Source organism: Arvicola amphibius, chromosome 8 (genome assembly GCF_903992535.2).
Source record: "Arvicola amphibius chromosome 8, mArvAmp1.2, whole genome shotgun sequence".
Classification (NCBI taxonomy): domain Eukaryota; kingdom Metazoa; phylum Chordata; class Mammalia; order Rodentia; family Cricetidae; genus Arvicola; species Arvicola amphibius.
This window is the reverse complement of record NC_052054.1, coordinates 106,099,567-106,111,432: the sequence shown is the minus strand read 5'-3', so window position 1 is coordinate 106,111,432 and position 11,866 is coordinate 106,099,567. Positions and strand designations below refer to the sequence as shown.

The 11,866-nt window shown below is 47.3% G+C and overlaps 1 protein-coding gene across 1 annotated transcript; it reads left to right on the top strand.

The window, feature by feature from the left end:
* The first annotated feature begins 1,049 nt into the window (after positions 1–1,049).
* Positions 1,050–9,778, top strand: Spata3 (spermatogenesis associated 3). The gene is made up of 4 exons (XM_038338383.1): positions 1,050–1,353; positions 5,290–5,464; positions 7,336–7,479; positions 9,760–9,778. The coding sequence occupies exons 1-3, from the start codon at positions 1,050–1,052 to the stop codon at positions 7,439–7,441; spliced, it is 585 nt and encodes a 194-aa protein (XP_038194311.1). The 3' UTR covers positions 7,442–7,479; positions 9,760–9,778.
* The last annotated feature ends 2,088 nt before the right edge of the window (positions 9,779–11,866 follow it).

Below are 11,866 nucleotides of genomic sequence, written 5' to 3'. Positions count from 1 at the left end.
CTCCCCTGACCTGTGTCAGGTCCCCCCTCCCCAATAGTTGTGGGACTCTGGGTAGGGCAGGTTACTTACCTACATAGCTTACCTAGTTAATGGAGGAAGTTCTGTCTCTCATGAGGAGCACATTTTCTGTTGTGGTGGGTGATATTTAGGCTGTATTTTCGAAAGATCTTTCCCGCTTCCATCCTAAAATGAAAGTCACGTTGTTGACTTTGCGGAAGATTCATAGTCTATTTGACCCATCCAGGGTCTTATGAGGTAGTAAGTCTGTTTCACCAATGTAATGAGCTTCGGAAATTATTTGTTTTCTGTGAGTTGTCTTAAAGTAGAATTCTTTGTCAAATTCAAGGGTTCATACAAAAGTTCAGACACACACGTACCCATGTACACACACACACACACACATACACACTCACACACACACACACACACACACACACATACACACCGTTCCTGGTCCCCTCCCAGGAGGAGGAGGAGAAGGAGGAATTTCAGAGATGACAGAAGGCAGTGGGCCCTAGGAGGTAAAGTGTTAAAAGAAGCCAAACCTTCAGAAAAGTTCCCTGAAAACTTACTAAACAAATGGCGACCATAGATGTTTGTGTTTGGGGACAGACATGTGGAAACCAGTGGCAGAGCTGAGAGTTCCATCCAGGATGTCTTCGAATAAAAGATAGCTCCCGTGGACCCAGGAACACGCAGTGGAAAGGCGCCCCAAACTGGTGCTGTAGTCACAGAACCAAGGAGATCTGGTTGTCATAGGCCCACTATAATCAGGCCCTGAAGAGCTAGGGCCGCTGCTGCCCCCTGCCTGTTCCAGCGAGAAGTCCTGGAAGAGAAAAGATGCTCCAGCGAAGACTGCCAGAGCCCTAGCCATGGGATCCACCCTGGCTTTTGTGACCTCACAGGAGGTATGGGTGACTCTTGTCTGTGGGACCTTGCTCCAGTCAAAGACCAGAGCCATACCAGTAAGGGAGACGACCTCCCTAGGGAGGGAGCCAGGAAATTCACAGCTCCATGTAGCTCCTCGGTGTTAGCCTAGAAGGATCACCATGAAGAAGGTCAAGAAGAAAAAGTCCGATTCCAGGCGCCGCAGGGATTCCATTTCACCGCAGGCTAGCTCCGACTCCTCACAGCATCCCAGCTCGGAATCCCCACCGACATGCCCAGAGCCCGTCTTGCCACCGTCTCAGCCACAGCCCTGTCAGGAGTCGACCCCACCACAAGTTAACCCTGAACCTATACCGGAACCACCTGCACCCCCGGCTCTCCCAGCTGCAGAATGCTGGGCCTCAACGCCATGCCTGATACCTGCTAAAGTTGAACCCAAAGCAAGCTCTCCATCCAGAAAACCAGGTGGGCAGACTTCCTGTTTAAGTAGTTCTAGCCTTCTCGCTGATGGGGTCCCAGAGCCCAGTTCTTGTATGATGTTGGTGTAGTTAGTATGTTACATAGGGCCATGTTTATGAAAGATGAAGGGGAGTAACTACCAGAGAGGCCAGAATTCCTGGGTTTTGTCATTCCATACATCCGAGGTTTCACTGGTTACTATGAATACATAGTAATGTTTAACTCGGCTCTATGGTGAGACTCTCTCCTTAGCAATCAGTCAACAACTGTTTAGAAATTAAAGACAAACTGTCTAGGAGAAGTGAGGCCCGTCATATGCCTTAAGACTACATTTTTGTCAGGCTCTTCTCATGAGAAACCTGACTAGCACAAAGAAGATATCCCAGAGTAATGAGACAGTTTTTGAGAGAACTGGGGCTTCCTATTTATCAGGTGGAAGATGGGAGAAAAGTTTTTCCATGTTATCCCAAGAGGTCTGACCTTGAACCCACAGAGAGGATAGCGTAACAAAATCCAGGATTCCTGGCTAAATTCTAACTTCAGATAAACCACACAATGTTAGTATATGTGTTTCAAATAAGCATCCTGTATTTCTGTTTGCTAAGTTGTCAACCTTTCCCACAGAAGATACTAGAAAAGAATCTGCTCAATGTCTAAAACAAACAAAACAGCAAGAACAACAACATAACACTTTGTAGCCATCAGCTCTGTCTACAATTACATGGCTGGCTGACTGCCAAAAAGTGATCCCCATCTGCTTGGATAGCCAATGAGAGGCCAAACTTTGGACAGTATTGGGGGGACTGAAGTGGAGCTGGAATGCTTCAGACTGCAAGGATAATGGAGATAGCCAATCAAACTGACCGCGGGCTATTCTTTCAGTATCTAGCACTCAAGCTCAGCCATCTAACGTAATCATCTTATCTGATAATACTGCAGGGGTGGTATTACTCCTCTACCCATTTTATAGATAAGGAAACCAGGGTTTACACTAGCTAACAGGCCCTGGAGCAGCCGTTGGTACTGCTGGAAAGGGGACTTCAGAATCCTTACCCTTAACCACAGCTAACCTTCCAATTCCAAGAAACCAGCTAGTCCCTCAAAAAGGGCATCTTTCTCTACCTTTCCTTGAGCTGTGACCAGGTGCTCTGTGTCCTTGAGCAGGCCACGATCTCTGGGCCACGGCAATCCTAAGACAGTTTGAGTCGACAGTAAATGAGAGCTCTAAATCCGAGGACGTGCCAGGACACCTATGCCTCTGTGACTAAACACCACGTCCTTGACCTGTGCTGGCTGTGTGTGACGTGAGCATGAACCATGGAGACAAACATTTCTGGATGATGACCTCAGAACCGGTGTCACCAGTAGAAGGCAAACTGTGCCGTTGCAAATCTTTTAAGTCTTGAAGCAGTCACTTAGAAGGCAGTGAGGTATTGAAGGGGTGAAGACGTGGCCCACGGCATTTGTTAACTTTCCCATCACTGTGACCAAATGTATGAAATAGCCGAAAGGATGAATTATTCACGTTGGTTCAGTTTTAAGGTTATCCTTGCATCATGGCAAGAAATAGCTCAGAGTAAAGCAGCCAGGAAGTGGAGAAAGGAAGGACAGGAAGGACAGACATATCCTGCAAAGACGTACCCCTAGTATGTCTTCCTGCTAGGCTCCACCTCCTACCTTTTGCCAACTCCCAATAAGGCTACACTGTGAATCCATGAAAGGGATTAATCTGTTTATTAGATCAGAGCCTCCACAGATCTAATTTTCCTCCAGAAACACCTTAACAGACGCACCCGGAGGTGTGCGTTGCAGATTACCTTGGCGTTTTCGAATCAGTCAAGTTGATGAGATTCACCGTCAAGTTCACTGAGGTTATAGTGGACACATCATGCTGCTTCTCGGGGAATCTTCCCCCTCTGGAAAAAGGAGAAGGAAAAAAGGTTGGAAATATGGGCTGAAGACTTTTAAACATATGATGTCAATGTCTATAACCACGCCTTTTTCACACAAAATAATGTGACTCAAGGCAGTGCCAATCCTCTGTTACAGTGACAGTCATTAAAAATGGACAATAATGTGTTGGAGATTTAGAATTCAGAATATACACAGTTAGTAGGAATGTACAGTGAGAATATACACGGTTAGTAGGAATGTACAGTGAGAATATACACGGTTAGTAGGAATGTACAGTGAGATGGCTGCTGTGGGAAACAATCTGGAAGTTACCACGTGACCCATTCCATTTCTGAGTATCCACAAGAGAGAATTAAAATCACACTCAGACAGAAACCTCTATGTGAACGTCCTAACAGCACTGTTGATAAGTTGGAAACAACCCAATGTCCACCAGATGACGAATGGGTAAACTAAATGTGGTATAAAATATCAGAATGAAACACTACTTGCAAAGGATGCTTTATTGATAACCGCTACAACACAGAGGAACCTTAAAAATATTAGCCTAGAGAAGCCAATCCTCCCAAGAGTTAATATATGTTATTTGATTTCACTTACAAAATGCCCAGAATAGGTTAATCTATTGCCTGGGATAGGAAAGAGAAATGGGGGTGTCTGATGATAGAGTGGGGTTTCTTCTTCAGGAGATGGAAGTGTCCCAAAGCTATATAGTTGTGATGGTCACACAACTTCACAAACATTCTAAAGCCACCTAGCACACTCATAGTAAATTACAGGATGTTGAGAGTTATATCTCAATTTCAACTTTTAAAGCTGGAAATAAAAGCATTGTTTGTAGAATCCTTGCTTTCCCCATTCCAAGAAAACCGTGTGTTCTATAGATAGACTAAGCAGGAAGTGTACTGAACCTGCTGGCTGACTAACCGGCTTTACAGCACTAAAGACTGAAGCCCTTGTTAAACCCAGCTGGAATTATCCACTAGAAAACAGCTTGGCCAGAAACAAAGGGTAACATCTTCCAGTTCTGCTCAGTCAGGTCCCAGAAGAGCACAGAAATGGTAGGATTAGGGAACTGCTTCTGGGAGAATAAAGCGGTGTAATGTTTGCCTTCGGGATAAACTGGTGCCCATGATGTACATGGAATGTAACGACACCAATCCAGGACTCTCGTTGCAGCCTCTCAAGGGCAGTACCATCGCCTGCTCACATCACTTCCTACCAGTTCCATGCGAAGGACTTTCACTGACTTAAAAGTTAAAGATCTTGCTCCCAGCACTCGGGAGCCAAAGGCAGGATGTCTGTGGCCAGCCTGATCCACAGAACGAGTTCCAAGACAGCCAGGGCTACACAGAGAATCCCTGTCTTAAAAAGAAAAAAAAAGTTGGAGATCTTGAGCTGATGTCCACTTCTTTTTTCTTCTTTTTGTTTTTTTGGGGTTTTTGTTGTTGTTGTTGTTGTTGTTTCAAGACAGGGTTTCTCTGTAGCTTTGGAGCCTGTCCTAGAACTAGCTCTTGTAGACCAGGCTGGCCTCAAACTCACAGAGATCTGCCTCTGCCCCCAAGTCCTGGGATTAAAGGTGTGCATCACCGCCACCCGGCAAGCTAATGTCCACTTCTGTAATGAACTTGCTATGTTCTTTAAGCCTCAGATTCCTTATCTGAAAAACACGAAACCAGCACATTCCACATGACAGGATTGCTGTCCCAATTGAACACGGATGACAAGAAGCACTAGACAGGTGTAAGCAGTCTCTTTGCATTGGTGTGATTCTTCCCAAGTGACACCAGTCTGTAACCCACCTGTTCTTCCAAACAGCTAGTCCCGCTTGTGTTTGAGAAGGGCAGCCCTGTAGGAGAGCTGCCTTCTTATCGTTCAATCTCACATCTTTGACGATGTCTTTAAAAAGCCTCAGGTTTCCTGTGGTAACACTGCAGCTGCCACGTGTGACTTCTAGGGTTGTCCTCAAGACTGTGCCCCACCCCCAGGAACATGGTGCTGCCCTCATTTCTCTCATTCTCTGTCCAGCAGTGCCTCTGACCTATATGGCTCCACGCTCCTGTTCCTGTATGGCCTGCCCTGGCAGCTCTGCTTGCTGGCGTCGCCTGGGGCTGTGTCACAGCCGCATCTTCGATGTCCTCCTGCCTCGGGACTGGCAAGCCATGCCGGGGAGAGGATTCCCAAATCTTCTCACCTTCTACAGGTTCCCAAGCAAGTGGGAGGGCTACACCCTTAAGCGTATAGTTCCCAGGGCCAGGCTCTGTCCTCAGACCTTAGTAGCAATCGTGTGTAATAAATTCCTCCAGAAACCATAGGTCTTTCCAAAGGAAAGCCTTCCCCTCTAAATATCTGATTCTGCTTTGGTGGGCAGACTCTTGTGGTACCTTTTCTCTTTTCCACAGAAGCCCTGAGAGCACCCCTCCACCTAGCCCATATATATACTCCAGTCACCTGGGAGCTTTATGATTACATGTTGGTTGACCATTCGCTTCCTTTTTTGATTCATACCATACATAGGGATCGTTTATTTAGCACACTGTATGTGAATTATCCCTGGAACTCATCGATAAACCTGATTATTATTCGCATGCCCCTTCTACTAATAATAGAAAAACCTGCCCCATTACCACGAGCATCCCTAAGGGCCGTATGTTCCAGACTGCTCTGTTGTCATCCCCTCCTCCATCATGGCATCACCGGTCTTTGCCTTGAAGTTCCTCTTCCACGATGACATCAGCAGAAATGTTTCTAGCCACTGTCACTCACGGGAAGACCCTCTTCCATGTTAAGAACAGACTGAAGATGTCTTCATTCTTGCAGGACTGCTGGGTTATATGTTGGGGCTAAGAGAAGGGCCTCTACCCAGATGATCAGTCCCACTTGTACTCAGGATGTCACAAAAACCCCTGGCAAAGGGCCTTCCATGTGGAGGCCTTCTATCCTACATCAGGAGCGCGGCCCACTGTCCCACATTCTTCTCCTCTCCTTACCCTTGCCAGCTCCCTCTCCAGCAGAATATGAAACATACATACATACACACACACACACACACACACACACACACACACAGATACAGTTCCACTCTGGGGAACAGAACATGCCTGGCGTCAGAAGCCTGCCCACCACTCACCCATATAATGTGTTTATCCATCTGCTGCCAGGTGGTAATGTGGGTTCCCATAGGTGAAAAGAATCAAAGTCTGCTCTAGCCGGATGCTAGGCGCTATGAGAGTCACCTAAAGAAGATCTTCACCTTCTGACGTGTTCAACCCAGGCGGTAGCTAAGACACATGCATTTAGAAACCTCTGTACAAAACAGGTAGTGTTGGTTCCAGGAGTAAGACAGCACCATGTCAGGGTCCACAGCATTGTGTGCCCAGTGTATGAGCCAACTCCAAAAGCATCCTGGGGTCCTCTACTGCTTAAGATGAAGAGGAGGGGTCTTTTAAGCGGTAGGAAAAACCAAAACAAGGTTCAGACTTAAGAAAGCGAGGGAAAGAGGCCTGGATCCCATAGCCAGAGTGAGATGCATGGTTTTTATTTCGTTTCCCAAGGGAAAGACTGCTTCCACAGTCTTTACCTTTTCAGAGGACTTAAAATAGGCATTCAAGTTAGACAAGAATCCCTACTTTGGTCGGCCTCCTCTCAGATTGGCTGCTTCATTTCCAGGATGCCTTCCTGGCATTTACTAGTACACTCATTTGCTGTCCCAGTCTTTGCAGTGGTGTGGCTAATCTGCGCTTTCCTGATATCTAAGAGTCTCTGAAATGCCTCTGAGAGTTGTTGTGAAGCTTAAAGGAGACGTTGAGTGAAGGGTGTCTGGCTTGGCACATCATGGTCTGGACCACCCTCATCCTATTACCCCTCTAGGCATCAGGCCTAGGCCAGCCCATCTTCATGCCACAAGGGTCTTGCTGGAAGCTTTGTTGGAAGGGGCGGGGGCACTCGTTAGGGTACCCTTTCCTTCCTTTAGAAGGAAGATCAGGACGGGACCCTTTAAGTTCCATTGTCTCCTTCCAGGACACAGACACTAAACTTTTCTCCCCCAACCCCCGTTTCTGCTGTGCTTTGCAGAAAACCTTCAAGGAAATACTGCACTTCCCGTAACTCACGTACTTCAGGCTCTCGGGACTGTTGCTGTGTCTCTGGGGGCCCTGGGAGCTGCCTACTTCATCGCTGAATCCTTGTGAACTGAACCCCAGGCCCATGGTCCAGCAGGTAGGAGGATCGCCTTGTCCCTTTCCTCTAGATAGAGTTATCTCAAGGTAGACTAGGCCTTCAGCCTGTCAGGGAAAGCTCATTGTCTAGGCAACTCATTCCTGACTCAAGATAGGCGTCATGGCTGTCCTGGGACCATTTATGAGAACCATCAAGACAAACTCATACCTTCTCTCTTGTCCCCTGTCCTGCTATGGCTTCCCTAGCCCTATGGGAAGAAGTAGGATGGTTGGGGTAGAGGTTGCTCACACTTTGGGGTCTTTCTTAGAATGTCTAAGAAAACTGGCCACCCTTCTCAACATCTCTAGTCCGACCTATCTTTGGTGGCTTAGCTCCCCTGGTGTACCCCCCAACTCCAGTGACTGTTTCCACTCACACCAGTGTCCTCCAGCCTGTTCCACAAGGTTCTTTGGAATGTCTGTGATCTCTCCTGCTCCTTATATCGCACCATCTCTGAGTATGGGAATGTTTTCAAACCCCACTCCGTTTCACCTGAGCCCCCTGAGCTCCCTGAGCCCCAGAAGCAGAGCCGGAAACAAGGACTGGGTACACCCGATACCTTAAAGAAGTACTCTCAGGAGAAAGCCAAGGTGGGTGGGAAGGCAAGAGCAAGAAGGGAAGGCCTCAACCTGGCTCCATGGAGCCTTAGAATGGTATTCATACAATAGAGCCGGTCCCTCAAGAGACACGAGGCTTCCCCTTTCATGCCCCTGTGCCCCTTGATCAGTATGGGACTGTAGAGGTGTAGGAAGCAAATTTGGGTCTTGGTGGAAAAATCAGTTCCTCAGCCTGAGTGCCAGTCACTGGAGGAAGGAGTAGCCCTTTGTCATTAGCAGCCAAAATCTACCATTCAAAGAGCCAATGCATCAGCTGAGAAGGAAACAGGACGATGTGATCACCAAGAGCACCCATGGTCATCCCAATAGCTAGATATTGTCCAATGAATGCTTTAAAAAGTGATGGTTGAGGGAGGGAGCGAGAGCCAAGGGAGATATTTCAGCCTGACCCTGAGCTGTCTATCATCCATGGGAGTGGATGGGTGATGAATGAAGTCAAACACAGGTCTGTGAATCAATGCTTAAAATATATAAACATCCAAATCCTGTAAATGGCTCCAGTGGGGGCCGTTTCGCCGGAGCTCCTGATGTCCATTCAAAGATCATCTAAGGAATAATAGTAAACCACCCTGCCCTCCAGGAAATACCACATGCAGCACCTTGGCTTCCCTCTTCTTGCAGTGAGTAAGATGTTTGAGGGAGATAGTTGGCGGCGGCTGTGTCTTGTTATCATACCAGCATGGCGCCCAAAAAGTTTGCTGGATTTGAAGTTAACATAACAATCTCTAGTCTAGACTGTGCCGCTTGGATTCGGTGTTAGAAGCATGTTCTTAACTTCTCTATCAGTGTTATCTCTAGTGGAGAGTAATAGCTCTCTCTAAAGACAATGGACATGAGGATTCAAAGAGAGAGACTCAGAGGTGCCCTGTTCAGGGCCATTGCCCCAGGGTGGGGATGACAGTGGCACTAGCCACATGAAGGATGCAAGCATTTCATCTATGAGATTCTTTGTAGCAACACTGCTTGGAAGTATGGGTTCTGCGAGCATGCAGACTTAGGATTAGATGTTCCTTTGGCATCCAGTGCCTGGAGCCTGGGGCAAGTTCTGGCATCTCATTCTCTTCCCATTAAGTGGAGATAATACCAACAGAACTCTCTTGTTGGGAAGACTGAATTTTAAAAACTGGTAATGGCGGGATGCCTCAGTAAGTGAAGTATTTGCCTGGCAAGCAGGAAGATCTGAGTTCAAATCCCCATCACCCATGTAAAAAGCCAGAACCAGCATTGTGATCCCAATGCTCTAGACTTAGAGGCAGGAGAATTCTTAGGGCTCTCGGGTCAGCCAGTCTAGCCAATCAGTGATCTCTAGGTTCAGTGAGAGACTACACCTTATCTCAAAACAAGAAGGAAAGCAATTGAGGAAGACTCATCATGTTGACCTCTGCCTTCCATACATACATGTCAATCCGCACACATGCAGAGACAGATGGGTGGAGAGGGAAGGGGGAAGAAAGAAGAGGAAGAGGAAGAAGAGGAAGAGAAGGAAGAAGAGGAGGAGAAAAGGAGGAATTTGAATTCTAAAATGACTTTTTTACAAAAAAGAACATAGTTGTTAAACCCTCATAGGGAAGACTGTTAAAGTGGAAAGTTGTCGAGAGAGATGGCAAGGATTGATTAAGCTAATAACTGTGTCATTTAACCTATTATTTATCTTTCCTTACAGATCCAGTGTCCATCAAAGGATCTCACTTGTCACCAAAATAGAGAGAGAAAAATATCTTGTCTCTTTTCATCGTTTTATTTTATTTTATTTTTTTTATTTTTGAGACAAGGACTTCCTACATAGGCCAGGATAGCCATAAACTCCTAATCCTCCTACCAGAGCCTGCAGTCCAGGATAGCCATAAACTCCTAATCCTCCTACTAGAGCCTGCAGAATGCTAGGGTTTCGGGTGTGTGCCACCAGACCCCGATAGAACTCTGTCTTCAGTGTGTTTCACTCAGAAATATAAAAGTTGGATCCAGCACCCAGTCAGGGAGGTAAGAGCCTTAAGGATGTTTCCGTGGAGTAGAAACCTGCCATTCCTGGCTTGGCCTCTCAGCAGGGAGAACCACACTGCACACATTCAACAGGACAATGTGTTTCCACTTTTCTCGCTCTAAAAGCAAGAACGACCAGGCTCAATTCAACACCTAACTTAACTGGTCAGCCACATGTCAGGCCAGTTAACAGGGGCAAGAGGGACAAGCTGGTAAAAAGCCTGTGTTCTAGGAGGCAAGGGCCCTGAGCCCAGCAGGGCTATCGCTAGGAAATGGCCCATCCTGGCATTACTTGTGATGGGGTCCTGATCTGCTTGCACCCTGTGACTACTTCTGGCCAGTGCTGGGTGGGCTTTTTCTTCTAATTCTTAAACTGTCGGGTAGAATCTTAGTCTACAGCAATCCCAGCAAATACTCCTGGAAGAGGCAGGAATTACAAGGAAGGGCGACAGACAGCACTGGGGACAGTGGCCTCTGCAGGCAGCTGGAGCCAGACCCTGCTGGTGCCACCTTAGAAGACAGCAGTACACACCATCAGAGTAATGCCACCCAAGAGAAAATTAATACTGAGTAGCCTCTGCTACCTGCTGTTGATGGAGGCCTACCAAGAGAGAGATGGCTGTACTTCAATCCTCAGGAGAGGAAACCTGTAGACAGAGAAGATTAGATGGCAGAGAAAGCTGTGCCCAAGCCTTGTGGGGCAGGTAAAGGTGGGATAAGAACCTGCTTTTCCTCTAAGACTTGGCCAAGGGAGAAATGTAGCCAGACTGCCCCCAGTGAGGCAGGGGACTGACCTTCCTGGAACAGTGGATAGAACTGAGAGGATAGGTCAGGCTAGTTAGTTACTGGAAGCCCCCCAGAGCCTGTGAATCTTTGTTTAAGGTGATTCTAGCAAACATCACTAGTTGAGGGAACAAGTGATCAGCACTGGGGTTCCCTCCCTGAGCCCATAGAAACGTTCTCTGAAAAGTCAGGCTCTTAAAGAATGCATAATAAGGGACCTGTGCTGTGTTTGATAATGAAGAATCCCACAGATCTCAGAAACCCGCAAGGCCTGACTCCTAGGACCGAAGACAAACTCCTTTCCCTGGTGTATTAATTAGACCCCCTTTTGTTGTAAATGACAACTTGGCAAAACCGTGACCCTGGTTAAATCAGCCCTCTGCCCAGCACACAGGCTTACACAGCGATACTTGGAGCCGCTCACCCACACAAGTAATTCTCTCTCTTAAATCTTCTCAGTCTCCCTCAATGCCTCCTTCTCAGTCTCCCTCAATGCCTCATGTTTCCCAGGCTGGCCGTGTCTTCCAGGATGGTCTCGTGTATTCCATACCCCCTCTGTAGGAGGAGACCACATTACCTGAGGAGACCTTGCACTGATCCTCCTGCCTCTACCTCACAAGCGCTAGAATTGCAGGCATACACCACCACGCACAGTTTATTCAGTAAGAGAGATCAAACCCAGGACCTCGGGCATTTTAGAGAATCACTTTACCAACTGAGATGCATCTCTAGTCCCAGACTTACTTTAGATGCCTGACCACAGACTCCAGGTAGGACTGAAAGCCGCTAGGAACCAGATCACCTTATATTCCCCATGCATTTATTTGTTGTCTTCAAGCCTCCTCTACCTCCTCACACACACGCGCGCACACGCACACACACACACACACACACACACACACACACACACACACACACGGTCTCTAAGACACTGCCCACAGCACCCCTGTAATGACTGCCCATTACCCTGTCCCTGAGGCATTGACTGATTTGATGATGCTGGCCAC